The 14,593-nt window shown below is 33.2% G+C and overlaps 1 protein-coding gene across 1 annotated transcript in view; it reads left to right on the top strand.

Annotated features, from left to right (window-relative positions):
* Positions 1-14,593, top strand: part of LOC103606769 (dedicator of cytokinesis protein 7-like) — a 76,810-nt gene that overhangs the window by 21,970 nt on the left and 40,247 nt on the right. The window contains exons 7-12 of the mRNA XM_008591316.1: positions 1,989-2,147; positions 2,888-2,988; positions 3,919-4,111; positions 5,478-5,621; positions 6,756-6,887; positions 8,479-8,493. Coding sequence (XP_008589538.1) covers positions 1,989-2,147; positions 2,888-2,988; positions 3,919-4,111; positions 5,478-5,621; positions 6,756-6,887; positions 8,479-8,493 — 744 coding nt within the window. The remainder of the gene's footprint in view (positions 1-1,988; positions 2,148-2,887; positions 2,989-3,918; positions 4,112-5,477; positions 5,622-6,755; positions 6,888-8,478; positions 8,494-14,593) is intronic.

Below are 14,593 nucleotides of genomic sequence, written 5' to 3'. Positions count from 1 at the left end.
GGGAGGATACAAACAAGTATTATTCATCTAATGATAGGTGATCCTATTTCAGATGGTTTTGTGAGGATTGTATAATTAATATTAAATAAAATTATTTATAACAATAAATGGCACTGAGCAAAGCACTAAAACTTAGTGCTTGCTGTTGTTTTTATAATGAGAGATAATCACAGGGTACTGTGCAACTAAATACGATAATAGATTATGTTTCAGTGATATGTTTTCAGAAAGAGGAGATGATTGAATCAAGGCTGAAGAATTACCCAATCAGATGGATGAGTGGATAGAGCTTTTTAGGTAATGAAAATGGCACATAAATAATTAGAAAGGCATGGAGATAAGAAGGAAATGGGCAAACACAGAGAGAGGTGCTTTTTTTAGCACTTCATGGTGGTTATGACTGGAAAAAAGAGTTGTAGGGGATAAAGTTGTAATTGAAAAGCCTACACTAAACTATCATAGGCACATCCTTGTTTTGTTTATCACTGTACTCTCAGTTCCCACTGTATAGTTAGACATATTTTCTGAGTTGAATACTAGAGTTTTATCCTCAAACTGTGGGGAGCCACTGGAGTATTTTAAGGAGAGACGTTATGTGTTCAGATTTGTATTTTACAAAAATTTCCTTGGTGCTATGTGGGAGACAGCCTTGGGAGATCAGAGAAAAAGGCAGGGAGATTGACTAGGAAGTTATTGCAATAATCCAAATAAGAAATGATGAGTGCAAACTAAAGCTAGGGCATTGGGAATGACAAAAGGACAGATTGGAACAGGTTAGGGGATTGTATGGATTGGATTTATGGTGCGAATAATGATAGGGGAGAATGACTGTGAGATGACCCCTATATTTTTGGCTTGAGCGACTACAGGAATAGTAGCACCATTTGTTTAGATAATAGAAAGAGAAGGTATTTTAGGCATGATAACTGAGGTACCCATGAGACATACAGATGGAGCTATCTAGTCAAATATAATAGTCTGGAGCTCTACAGAGAAATATGAACTAAAGACAGAAATGTGTGTATTCTAGTTGAAGGCAAAGACATGATGATCAGGCTATTTAGGGTATGTCAAGTGAAAACAGAAGGTTTTTGATAGAATTTTTGGGAACACCAGCATTTAAGGAAGGCAGCCAAGGAATAAAGGAGACAGAAAAGGAGTAGGTAATGAAGAGAAAAACCAGGATAAAGTGGTGCCACTGAAGATAAGGCAGGAGATTTTCAAGGAGAAAGTAACGAATACATTTTAATATACAATGATGTCAAGTTGAATATTGACAGAAAGGTATCTTGGATTTGGCAATTCGTAGGTTATCAGTGATAACCTCTTAAGAGTGGTTTCATAGTGGGGAGTGGTAGATCAGAAGTGAATTTGCCTAAAAAAGGAAGAATGTAAGTTATAAACTCTTAAAGGCATCATTCCAAAGATTCTACTACCTTAAGCTAGTATATGCATGACGTGTGTTAAATTACTTTTTTCCTATTATGGAGCTAATGAAATGGACTACAGTTTAATTTTCATTTATTTTCCCATACCATGTTCAAATATAGACTAGAGTTTATTTTTATTTTATTTTTTTTAGACTAGAGTTTAAATACTACAACTACCAGTTAAGAATTTTGTGATGTCAGTCAACCTCTTTAACATAATCTGTAAAATTATGTTATTATTGATAATACATACCTCATAATGGATAGAGGTAAAGACCTGGGCACAATTTCTAAATCAACTCTAAACTCTAATACATGGCTTTTTAAAAACCCTGTTATGTAGCACATTATTCACAGCAAAATTGTAAGTTTTATGTTTTCTCTAAGATTTCAATATGCGTATTTCATTATTTTAAAAAATATATTTTACTTAGAATGGTATTTTTTCACTAAATATCCTATTATTTTAGTAAGGAAAAAAACCAGACTTTTTTCTTTAAGCTTTCCTGTATTAAATATTTACCTGACGTATAACTCTGTTACATTTTTCTGTTACAGAACTTTGCCAGGGTTAAAATGCAGGTAACAATGTCACTATCCTCCTTGGTGGGCACATCTCAGAATTTTAATGAAGAATTCTTAAGACGTTCTCTAAAGACTATATTGACATATGCTGAAGAAGATCTGGAACTGAGGGAAACAACATTTCCTGATCAGGTAAGAAATGCTACTTTCTAGATCATTGATTAAAGTAGGCTTGTTAAATATGATGGTACTTCAAAAGGTTTGTGGAAAGAAATTATTGAAAGATAATACAAATCTTCCCATGATCTTTTTGAGGTACCCTTGTAAGCACTTGCCAGATTGTTAAATCAAACATTGATCTTTGCTGGAGGATCTCTTATTTCTTTTTCAGTCCACATACTATGTACCATAGATTGGACTGAATCTTTTTGTTTTATTAAGCTATCCTTCCTTTTTGGTGTAGTTAATGTCTTTGGTGTTTAATTCTATAAATTTGTAACAAGTAGAACAGTAGACTTAGGCAATATAGACAAAACTTTATGATGAGACACTATTCCTATTTATTAATCAAATTAATTTGCCTTAAAAAACAAAATTTTTTGCAGACTACCTTTTTGTAAAATCAGAAACACAGGAGAAAATTTTCCATCTTTGCTTTTGTATTTCCTATATTGCTGTATTTTATTTCTAATATAGTTCTACTTGTTTCCAGGTGAAATAACTGAAAAAACAGTCTGCTGAGGAATTTATACAAAGTTTGCTACCCTTCACTTTCCAAACCCTAGCATACCTATACTCTATAGAACTATATCAATATTGAATAATTTGTCTTCAAACCTTCAGGTTCTTATCTGAAATATCTCCCAAACTAATTTAGAGGTTATGAATGAATGACAATTAAAGAATGTTTTCATATAATTTTTCTGCTGCAGGTCCAAGATCTAGTTTTCAATCTCCATATGATCCTTTCTGATACTGTTAAAATGAAGGAACACCAGGAGGATCCTGAAATGTTGATTGATCTAATGTACAGGTAGCATTTGTTTGATTCGCTTATACTTTGTATAATGGGATTAGTAAGACACATGGAAATCATTAGATAAAAAAATAAACATACAAAAATTTATTTAAGAGATTTTCTAATGGTAGATTGAAAAGTCAAAATGGACTTTTTCCCAGCTGCTTTTCAGATCCTGTGTCACTTCTTTTAAGAACTATGCATATATTTATATTTATTATATCAGTATATTTATTGATTTTCAAAAATGGGGATTTTTAAAAATAATTTTAACACATATTAAATACCTCACTGTCCTGAGCCCCAGACATCCTAGGAAGGCCCAGACCCAATTTTAAATGTAAAAATCAGTCTTTTAAGAAGAAGATATGGCACATGAATGTGTTTACCATTAATTGTCCTGAAATTTTAAATATACCTAAAGGATAATATATCTAGGGACACACTCTGAGAAATCTGTAATTCCTGTTGTATCTTAACAGGCACAATAGTAAAACTTCAGAATTTTTCTTTTCCATATGATTCTTTTTCCAGGTTTGGGATTTATTAAAGGTATAGTTAAAACAATTTTATTATCTTTAAAATAAAGATGGTGTGGTAAAACTACCTTTTATAAATCTTTTTTCTTGAGTATAAAACTTCTCTGTATTCCCATGATGAATGCATGAATTCCCATACTTTTTCCCTTACTGATTCTTTCCTTAGTGGCCAGATTTTAATATGGCATGTCTCTTTTTGCCTTCTTCCCCCAAACTGATAAATTCATTCCATGGGCCACCATTATTTCTTTAAGCATACACAATGACATTTTCGTACCATTTAAAAACTTTAACAGGTTGTGTGCATTAACAAAAACCTGTCTAGGTAAACTGTGAACAAGCTATCTAAACTCCCTTCCAGCTTGGGAGGCATATGCTAATTGAGAAGAATTTCTGTTCTAATTAGAATTGCCAAGGGTTACCAGACCTCTCCAGATCTGCGATTGACCTGGTTGCAGAACATGGCTGGCAAACACTCGGAACGAAGCAATCATGCTGAAGCCGCACAGTGCCTGGTCCACTCAGCAGCACTTGTTGCTGAATATTTGAGCATGCTGGAGGACCGGAAGTATCTTCCTGTAGGATGTGTAACATTTCAGGTAGGAATCTGCCAGGTATATGTTAAATCAAGGTATGTCCTTTTTTGGTTTTAACTTTTTTTTAATGGTATTCCGATTCTTTCAGTGTGTAAAGAAAGCATGATGGTTCACAAGGTGAATTAACATTTTATTATCATTGTCATTAATACATTTTTAAAGAGTACTTCTTGTTAATTCTCTTTGCATAGCTGCTTACCTGTGAATTATCAGTGCTATGTGTATATATTCTTTTTTCCCCTAATGCTTTGTAATCACTTATGGACTTTAACATCTATAAAAATGTATTACATTCAAAATACTTAGGATCAGAATTCAGTAGAAACTCTTAATTGGCTTTTACTCAACACACCAGATAAACCAATATTCTCCATTCTCTCTAATAGGGTACATACCTCCAATTTACTAGTTGAATTCTTTGCTTACCAAAGTCAGTTATAGTTTGCTTTTCTTTAAAACCTATTAATGCCACAGTTAAGATACTATAAAATTTAATTAAATATTATGTCTTCTGATAAAACCAGAATGCAGAAAGAAAGTTATTGTTTCTCTGAAAACTAAGTTAAATGTTTTGCAAAGACTCAAAGGGGAGTCTTTAAAACAGTTGCTGTTGGATTCATTTTAGACCAGACAAATATAAAAGATTGGGAAAAAAGCTCCTGAAAATCTAGGTAATGTGATAATCTTTTAAGGTCACATTTTCACACTACTTTAAAAAGAAACCCAAACTGGAAATTTTAAAAGATGGTTGCATTATGGGTTTTTTTACTCAAGAGATATTACTTGGAATTCTAATCTGGGAACTCATATACAAAGAAAAGGCCTTAGACCTACTTCAAAAATTGATAAATGAGTATACATCTGTTGTAAATATTTAGATTAAAATAAAATATTTAAGGTATGTATGTGTCATTCTTTTTTAGAGATGATGACTGATCCTAATATCATTGGGAGAAGGGCTTTTATTATACCTGAGTTTTTCATCAACTGAGATCATTTTTGTACCTTAATTTCCTTTGTAAAGAAGTTCGAGAAGATCAACTAAAATCAAAAAGAAAGGCTATTTAAGTCTCTGTAGATATCCTATGTCACATCACTATTTTCTTTAGCCCATGATTTTAAAAAATTTTTTTTCTCATAACTTTTTATTGGAGCGAAAAGTTATATAGCAATAGTTTTGCCATTTTATTGTCAGTTTCAAAATACAGCAAGTTTTTGGAGATTTATCTTTTACCTTTATATCAACTCGCCTTTTCTTTTTAACCTAAGCTGATAGTTATATTTCATCTTCAATTACTTCTTCATATACATTTTTCATGCTAGGAAATTAATTTTATTTCACAAACTTTTTCAACTTTTTTCCTCTTAGAATATTTCATCTAATGTTTTAGAAGAATCTGCAGTCTCAGATGATGTGGTATCTCCAGACGAAGAAGGTATTTGCTCTGGAAAGTACTTTACTGAGTCAGGACTTGTGGGATTACTGGAGCAAGCAGCTGCTTCTTTCTCTATGGTAAATGACTCTTGTTCATTCCCTTTCCACATTTTCATACCTCTGTATTATCAGTGACAAGTATATTTATTGTCTTTGCCTTGTGACCCTACTTTTCCTTTAAGAGAGTTCTTCAAGTACCATGAGAACTATCTAGGAACAGATTTTTTCTTTCTAGATGCATCATTGCTTACTCCTTTTTATCTTAATAATCTATCACTTCCCCTGGTGTTTTTCATTTGCTTGTTTATAAACCAGCATGTAATCTGCAGCGGATATTTTTTTGGTTCACAAAGCTTTTGCCACCAATATTTTCCAAAAGATTTAAATTAAATAATAAAATAAAACAAAGTCTTAGGGTGATTTAAGTTCCTTTTGGGGTAGACTAGCATGACTATAAATAGAGTTTGTCTGTTAGATGAAAGGGAGAATTTCTTTCCAATATGTTGGGCATTGCCCTGGTGCCCAGGAAAGTTATAGCCACTCATCCAATTGGTTGCATATTGAGCCTTATTAGGTAGGTGTTGGAGGCCTGGAGTTTACTTATCAGGAACTTTATGAACTACATCTTGAGTTCCTTGCCTGACTAAACTACCATACTATTGCTCAGACCTTTGCTCAGAATTAGCTTCTACAGGGCTGGCCGGTTAGTTAGCTCAGTTGGTTAGAGCCTGGCCTTGTAACACCAAAGTCAAGAGTTCAAGAGTTCACTTCCCTGTACTGGCCAGCCACACACACACACACAAAATTAATTAATTAATTAATTTCTGCAAAAGTTTATATGCATAGATAAAATATGTACATAACACAAATTATATACATAACACAAATTTGCCCTAGTGAAGTAATTATTGGTAGTAGAAACAGAATGTCCAATTCAAATTATATAGAAATATAAGTATGCATATGTGTGTATGTGTATATATTAATATATACATACATATCCATTCATCCAGAGATGATACATTGTATAAAATTATTTTATTAAGCCTTAATGAATACAGCTGAAATTTAGTAGTGTTTGTTTTTATGTCCTATTGGAGAAGCTTCAGTGGTGTTGTCTTAATAAAAATATTGTAAATTCATAAATTGTAATTCTTTTATTTTCTTATTGATGTAAAAGAAAGCAATATCTTATAAACATTATTCTTATAGGCTGGCATGTATGAAGCAGTAAATGAGGTTTATAAAGTTCTTATTCCTATTCATGAAGCTAATCGGGATGCAAAGAAACTATCCACAATTCATGGTAAACTTCAAGAAGCATTCAGCAAAATTGTTCATCAGGTAATGATTCCAATTTCTAGCTTCAGTATAAATGGAGAATACTGTCTAAAAGTGTTAGTGTTGCTTTGTACTGATGTCAAACTGGATCTCATGAAATGGCCATTTTAATCAGCTTACAAATGAGCATTCAAAATGAAGATCCATGGCCAAAGCAAGGCTCATTAACAAAAAATGAATTATGATCATAAACTTTCCACATAGCTTTTCTTATTTTTATTTTTTTGAATTGTTACTAGTTTAGCAAATATTTAAAAATTGTGATTTCTGTTTCACAATGTAGATTTAAAATTACGAATCTGATTTTTAAGTTGGTATCTATTCCTTTGCTGCCCCCAAAAGCTTTTATATTTAAGTTAATTTTTCATTGAATGATGTGAAACTTTAATAAACTCCTAATATTTTTAATGACTGCAACTGAATTTTAACTGTTTTTCCTAAATGTTTGTATTCAACTGTCCTTTGATATATTTCTAATATGAAAATGATATTTAATGAAAACAATGAATAAAATGGTTATCTTATATATATTTAATTATAATATTATGACTTCCATACTTGATTTTTATAGAATTTAATCCATGTATTGTCACCAAAATTGGAATCAAATTAAACCTGGTTTAAAAGTAAGTTATGTGTACCAGCCAGGCCAGCCACACACAAAAAAAGGCAAGATAGACTCCTAACAATTGATTTCTTGAAACTAAATCCTTGGCTGCATTGAAATACTCTGAAATATCATGTTGAGCCTCCTCCTACTCCACTTTTCTGTTTTCTTCCCCATGCTACCCATGCTATTATCTGCTCCTGCCATTATTTAAGGAGGTGGAGTGTTGGTTATCCACCTTTGTATTCAGTACTAGACCTACTTTATTATCTATTAGCTTAACCTCCTCTTTCTTGCCATGGGCTAAGCTGTTCTAGATGAATTGATATAATCTGAAAAACTAACAGTCTTAAAATAGGGCTGCAATCCTGTTAAGCCAGGATTTTATTGGCATCTACCAAAATACTGAAGTTGCAAAAGATTGATTAGGTTTTATGATCATAACAGATGGGTCTTTTTAATAATCAGTTGTATATATACTATCAAAGGAACCTCATCCCAGCTTCTAAATCTGTAAAGTGCAAATTATACATGTCAAGTCTGGAACATCTAGAGCTAGTAGTTTCCAAGAAACTTTTATCCATTTGTATCAATGGCATTTGAGCAAAATTGCAATTTGTATTCCAGTTTAGCTTGGATACTTCAATGAAATGCAGTTCTCCTTAATTAGAGATCTAATTTAAACACCTAAACAGGACAACCAGCTAGCCCTCTTTCCCCCAAATTTGTACATTCACTTATTAAAGTTTTTAAAAGGCAAAATTTAGCTACTGGGTTTTGAACAAGAAATTTATAAAATTATTATAGTTCTTAAGTAAAGAATATGCTGTTTAAAATATGCTGCTGTCTTCTATTCACGGAGAAGGATTTATGGTATATGATGCCTTACAATATTGAACTTCCTTTGGCCTTTTTTTTTGTTGTTCTTTTTAAACAGTTTTTTTTTTTTTTTTTATGACTTGCCCTTTTTTACTTTTTATTATACAGAGTACTGGCTGGGAGGTAGGTAATGTTTTAGTTAGCTAAAGACACTAATAGATTGATTTGATCAGATTTCTTACGCCAATGCTTTGCCCACATGTGCTAGCTGTGGGTATTCTGTTGCTGTCTGCTATCAACTGAATTCATTAACCAAAGAAAATTTTTTAAAGTACTGTAAGTTATTTTAAGAAATTTATTATTAAGAGGTTGTAGGCAGTGCATGAAAATCCATATGTTACACTAATGAGATTCTTTGGTAAATGAGCCACTTTATCATCACTTTAGTTTGTTTTTATCCTTTGAAGCATTTCTTTCATCAACATTTGCACACACATTTCTTTTTTTTAACCATGCTGTTTCACCTCATTTTACAGAGGTCGATTTATGTGTTATTGCTCAGAGGTGTAAATAGATATACTGTGTTTCATCTGATCTAAGACACCATCAATTATAACACATACTATTATTTTATATGCCTTTAAGAAAGAAAAAACCCTGTGAGTTAAACCAGGACATTCTATTAGTTGAAAGATGAATACCAACTATAGAGATGTTAAAATGTGGGCAAAAAATGTAAATCTTAGAATTAATGAGATACTGTGTTAATTTGATCTTGTGTCACTTTACCCTTGAGTATAAGCACTACTGAGGAAAGAAATTCACTTTTGACATATAAATTTTGTTGGGGAGGATAAAAAGATTGAGAAAAATTGAAATTTAATTTGACCTCATATTCTGATAGTGTTTGATATATTAGTGTTTAAGGAAGACTACATGTGTGTGCTTCCTTTTATGTAGTAGCTAGGCTCATGAAAAGTTATATGTAAATTTTTCTTTCCTGAAAATGCAGAGAGGAATTGATTACCATTGTTTTAAGTCTTTATATAAAGGAAAGAATTCTATAAAATGCACACTAATTTATTTTGTGGAGGTAAAAGCAAGGTAGTAATAAATCAGGTTTATATAAAGTTAGGGTATTTGTAGGGTGTGTGCTTTGCCTCTGACTTTGTAGACAGGTGATGTTGATTAAACAGCATCGTGTTCTCTGTTTGGTTTTGCATTGTAGTCCCTGTTTTGGGACCCAAATAGAAAACTTTAGGAAAGAATGTTACTACTGAGTTTTCATCCATTTCTGTGATAGTACCCACTGTTTGCTTTTCTTCAGTTGAAGCCAGTACTTTTACATCTACCTTAATTCTCCAGATTAAATGTGTGTGACCTTTTTAATACTTAAAATAAAATCCCTCATTTCTTTGACTCAATTAAGACACATGTGGCTGTCTAGTTAGCTCATTTGGGAGAGTGTGGTGCTGGTAATACCGAGGTCATGGGTTCAGATCCCCATACCAGCCAGCTGCCCCCCAAAAAGAAAAAAAAAAAAGGACATATGTAAAGAGACTTAACCGTGGTTATCTATGAATAAAAAAGGTCCTATAGATTTCCTAACACGAAATAGAATTAGCTGAAAATTAGGCATAAAAGAATATATTGAAACCTCTGAGCAGTTTATTACTAGTCTGCTTGATGCTAAATCGACCACTGAAAGGTATAATTTTCACTGGTTATGACATTAATATCATTCTATCATCATGTTTATTGCATGGTAAAAGTTGCACAGACTTTATTTCTTATTTTTGTTCTTGTCACTACCTTTTACTGGACCTTTAGCTTTGTAGCTTCTAAATTTGTTGCACGTTTGTTTTTTGCTTCTCCCTTGTAAAACTTAAATGGATGCTTGCATTTAAGAAATGTATTTGCTACCATTTGCTGCTTATATGTTTTGAAATTTCCCTAATTAAAATGCTTTCTGTTTTCTCTTCTCTCTTGCCCCTGGTTGCTGACCCTACTCCCTATTTTTACTATTGTCTATTGTGGTAAGTTCCTATCTTGTGAATATTTTTCTTTTTTACTCTGAAAACTTCAGTAATTTCATTTTTTCTAAAAGCTATGTTTCCTAGCTATTTTTCTAGTATTCTCATAGAACTCTCACTGGACTGAAATCCTGTAAGGATCATTTATACATTGCTGATAGGTTCTTTGAATTGATAACTCATTCCCTGACTTTTAGGAAAAGCCCTCTGGCCTTATATACTCATATTAGCAGTGTGTTTCATTTTCATTATGCTCCTTGATTTGGTACAAATTATTTGAGTTGGCAATGCTTTTTGGGGGGGGGGGGGTGAGAGAGAGAGAGCACATGAGCATGTGTGTATAAAAAATAACTCTAAAACTTGATACTTAGCAATTTGGTAAAATATTTGCCATGCAAAATAACGAATTATGAACCCTTCAGGAATCATGTGGCTATCTGCTCTGCTAGTTTCAGTTTCTTAATGGCTGCTTAGTGTTCACTTTTATTTTCACTTTTCCTAAAGCCCTTTTATTTTTCTTGAAATAATAGGACATAAAGTGTGTTTTAACCATTTCTTATGATGCATTTTTAAAAGAGAAATGTTGAATTTTTATATGAAAACTTTTGTCACCATTTCATATTTTGCGTGTGTTTTTATATTTTTCCTTTTTTGTATTTTTAGTTTTATTTATATCTTCTTTTTTATTTTCTTGTATATATTTATTTTTAAGAGACATATTTGTTCATTTATCAATGATGAACTTGTATTCAGTGATGAATTTGTATTCAGAACTACACTGACCCAAGTTTAGATTTTTCAGAAAAATCAATCCCCAAACATTGATAACATAGTCACATGACACTTTCTCATGTTTTTTTGAAGACTACAAGATATTTCTTTAAAGACAGAGCGCCGCCGCGCTTCCCAAGCGGTGCACTATCCAGTGCGCCACCGGGCCGGCCCTACAAGATATTTCTTTAAAGAGAATACCACTATCCTATTAGGTATATCTTACAGTCTCCAGAAAGGCTAGAGAAGATGGGCTTAGCTTTGTTAAGCTAAACTCTTTCTACTGGATTACTAAAAAAACATGGGTTACCCAAACTTTTGAGATCAAAGCATACAAAATGGCTATATCTTAACTCTTATAATTGGACTGGATAGATATAAATGTGAGCCAGTATTTTGGGTTTTTATATGCTCAGAAATACTGGCCATAGTTCTGGTTCAATGGCTTCTGTTGAATTTTTATATTATTTAATCCCCATTAAAGCTGAGTGAGATAAAAATGTTATTTTTTATACACACAGGCAAATACGAAAGTAGAGCAGAATTAGAAACAACAAATTATAATGGGGGGGAGGATAAACTGAAAAAAGGAAATGAAAAAAAATAAAAAGGGTAGAGCATAGTCAAAACAAGTACACATTTAGGTAGTTGAGTGAAAAAATGTGACACTTTAAAGAAGAAATTAGACCATTGTAGGTATAAAACAATCCTTAAGTCCTTATCTCATGAAAGTAAAATTAAATATGAATGTTAAGGAAAACACAGTAAGTGGAAAGAATCTTCTTTCTCTAGGAGAAGATACTTTCTGATAGTTGGTGACTCCCTGATAATAGATATAGACCCATGATGGAGCAACTGATGAGGTATATACCATACCACTGATATTTTTTTGCCCTTTATGCTACTTTTGAGAAGAGAAAGAGAGATGTGGACAGCAAATATATACTACATAGATTTTAGGGGTGATTTCTTTTTTCGGGACTGGGACATACAATGGTCAAAATTGAACTTCTGATAAGAAATGGAGTAGGATGTGTCTTAGAAGAATATGTTTGGTATGTAAACCACCAACCTGATTTTTACACTGGAATATAAAGTAAGGATATGCAAACATGCAAAAGCAAGTACAGTAGAAGATGGTGATATAATATGAAGGAAGACAAAACGTAGGGAAGGAGGTAATTCTCAAAAGAATTAGTCAAAGAAATTCACAAGAATTCTCAAGGAAAACATTAGAGAATTGGAAGGCAGTTCAGGAGTCATACTGATGTCCTAGTGTTTATACCACTATACAATTGGCCCTTCAACAACTTGGGTTTGAACTGCGAGGGTCCACTTACATGTGGATTTTTTTCAATAAATACTGTACAGTACTGTAAATGTATTTTTTCTTCCTTATGACTTTCTTAATAAGATTTTCTTTTTCCTAACTTTATTGTTAAGAATACAGTATATGACACATATAACATACAGAATATGTGTTTATTGACTTTATGTTATCAGTAAGGCTTCCAGTCAACAGTAGGCTATTAGTAAAGTTTTTGGGGAGTCAAAAGTTATATGCATATTTGCAACTGCACAGCAGGTTGGCACCCCTAATCCCTGTATTCAAGGGTCAACTGTATAGAGTATGGAGATCATATAGCTTTTTTAAGAGCTTAGACTCAGGCGTTAACTATATTGGGGTTTAACTTCCAGCTCCACCACTTACCTTGGGCGAGTTACTTTCCCTCATCTATAAAATTAGGGTGAAAATAATGATACCTGTCTCATAGAGTTGTGATAAGAATTGATGTAATACATGTAAAGTGGTTAGCTAGTGTCTAGTATGTAGTAAGTACTCGAAAAATGTTGGAGATCATTACTTTTATTGTTGTTACTATGATTTTTATCATCATTAGTATTATCATTACTATTACTTGAAATCTTAACACAATTTGGCTAATAAAACCTAAGTGGTGTTATGTTCCCAAGTTGAGATCTGTGAGTAGAATGAATCAATACATGCTCTTTAAAAGGAATAGATCTAATAGAAGGGAAGGGATATATATTTCACTGTGTGAAACAATAGTATGCCTATATGGAAATCAGTTAACTTAAAGGAAGCATAGTGGAAAACAACTGCACGAGGATAAAAGAAGTTAGAGAAGCAATGTCATTGTGAAAATATGTATCTAGCCCAACAAAATGCTTTTTGCTAAATAATGATAACAAAACTTGAACAGATTTAAGATATGTTTGTTGTAAGAGACTTCAACCGTTTAGAGACATAGTAGATGAATTTCTTTGTCTGGGACATAGTTTCATCACCCGGACAATTGTGGAAGCAATGAATAGAACTGCTAAGGAAGAATGAGATGGAGCGTGGCAGTGATGGGACGTTCAGAAAGAATTCGTAACAGTAAAGAAAGGGAATTCTAGGAAAACAGGCTAGTTTATGAGAAAGTGGGTTAGCAATGAATAGAACTGCTAAGGAAGAATGAGATGGAGCGTGGCAGTGATGGGACGTTCAGAGAGAATTCGTAACAGTAAAGAAAGGGAATTCTAGGAAAACAGGCTAGTTTATGAGAAAGTGGGTTTTTTTTTTTTTAATTCAAAGGAAAAACAGGTATCCTGTGATTCAAAACTCTGAAGAGGACAAAAAGATGAGGTGACGTTTCTCCTGAAGGTGAAGCCATATGATTATGCTTTCATGAGCTGGATAGGGCCAGTGGTTTGACACTAGAGGAGTTTCAACACTTTCCAAGTTGAAAATAAATTACTCAAACTCTTGGCTTTTCTTCCTTTCTAGCCTCATGCCTCGCCGCTCCCTCCCACACTCCAGAACATGCACAGATGGTCATATCAAATTCCTGTAACTTCTTGTGGTTACTTCTTTGACTTTATCTCCTGTTGTCACCCTTGCTCACTCTGCTTCAGCCACACTGCTCACCTTCCTGTTCCTCAAAAACACTAGGTAGGCCCTTGCCTTAGGGCCTTTGCACTGGCTCTTTCCTTTGCCTGGAGTATACGTACCCCAGAGATCCACATGAGTAACTCTAGCACTTCCTTCACATCTTTGCTCAGTTGTCACCTTCTTGATGAGACCTGCCCTGCCCAACCTCTGTCTCTTTTGTTCACTGATTTATCACAAATGTGTAGAACAGTTTGCTGACATGTATTAGGTACTTAATAAATATTTGAGTGGATATATGAATAGTTTCCCTCACATACATTCCGTTTTATGACTTTATGTTTGCCTTTTTTTTTTTTTTCTCTTTCTCTCTCCCTCTCTTTCTCTGCTGAAGTGTCCCATCTTTCCCTCCCCCATCCACTTTGGCCAATTCTTTTGAGTTGTACAACCCTTCGGTGTGTCACCTTTTTGGTGACTTGGCTCCAACAGGATTAATCTTTGCTTTCTTATACCATTTTTTTTTAAAATTTATAAAGAAGAGAGGTTTATTTGGCTTACGATTCTGGGACAGCTGCATCTGGCATGG

Source organism: Galeopterus variegatus, unplaced genomic scaffold (genome assembly GCF_000696425.1).
Source record: "Galeopterus variegatus unplaced genomic scaffold, G_variegatus-3.0.2 Scaffold6831, whole genome shotgun sequence".
Lineage (NCBI taxonomy): Eukaryota > Metazoa > Chordata > Mammalia > Dermoptera > Cynocephalidae > Galeopterus > Galeopterus variegatus.
The sequence above is the reverse complement of the archived record's forward strand: the minus strand, read 5'-3'. Positions and strand labels throughout refer to the sequence as shown.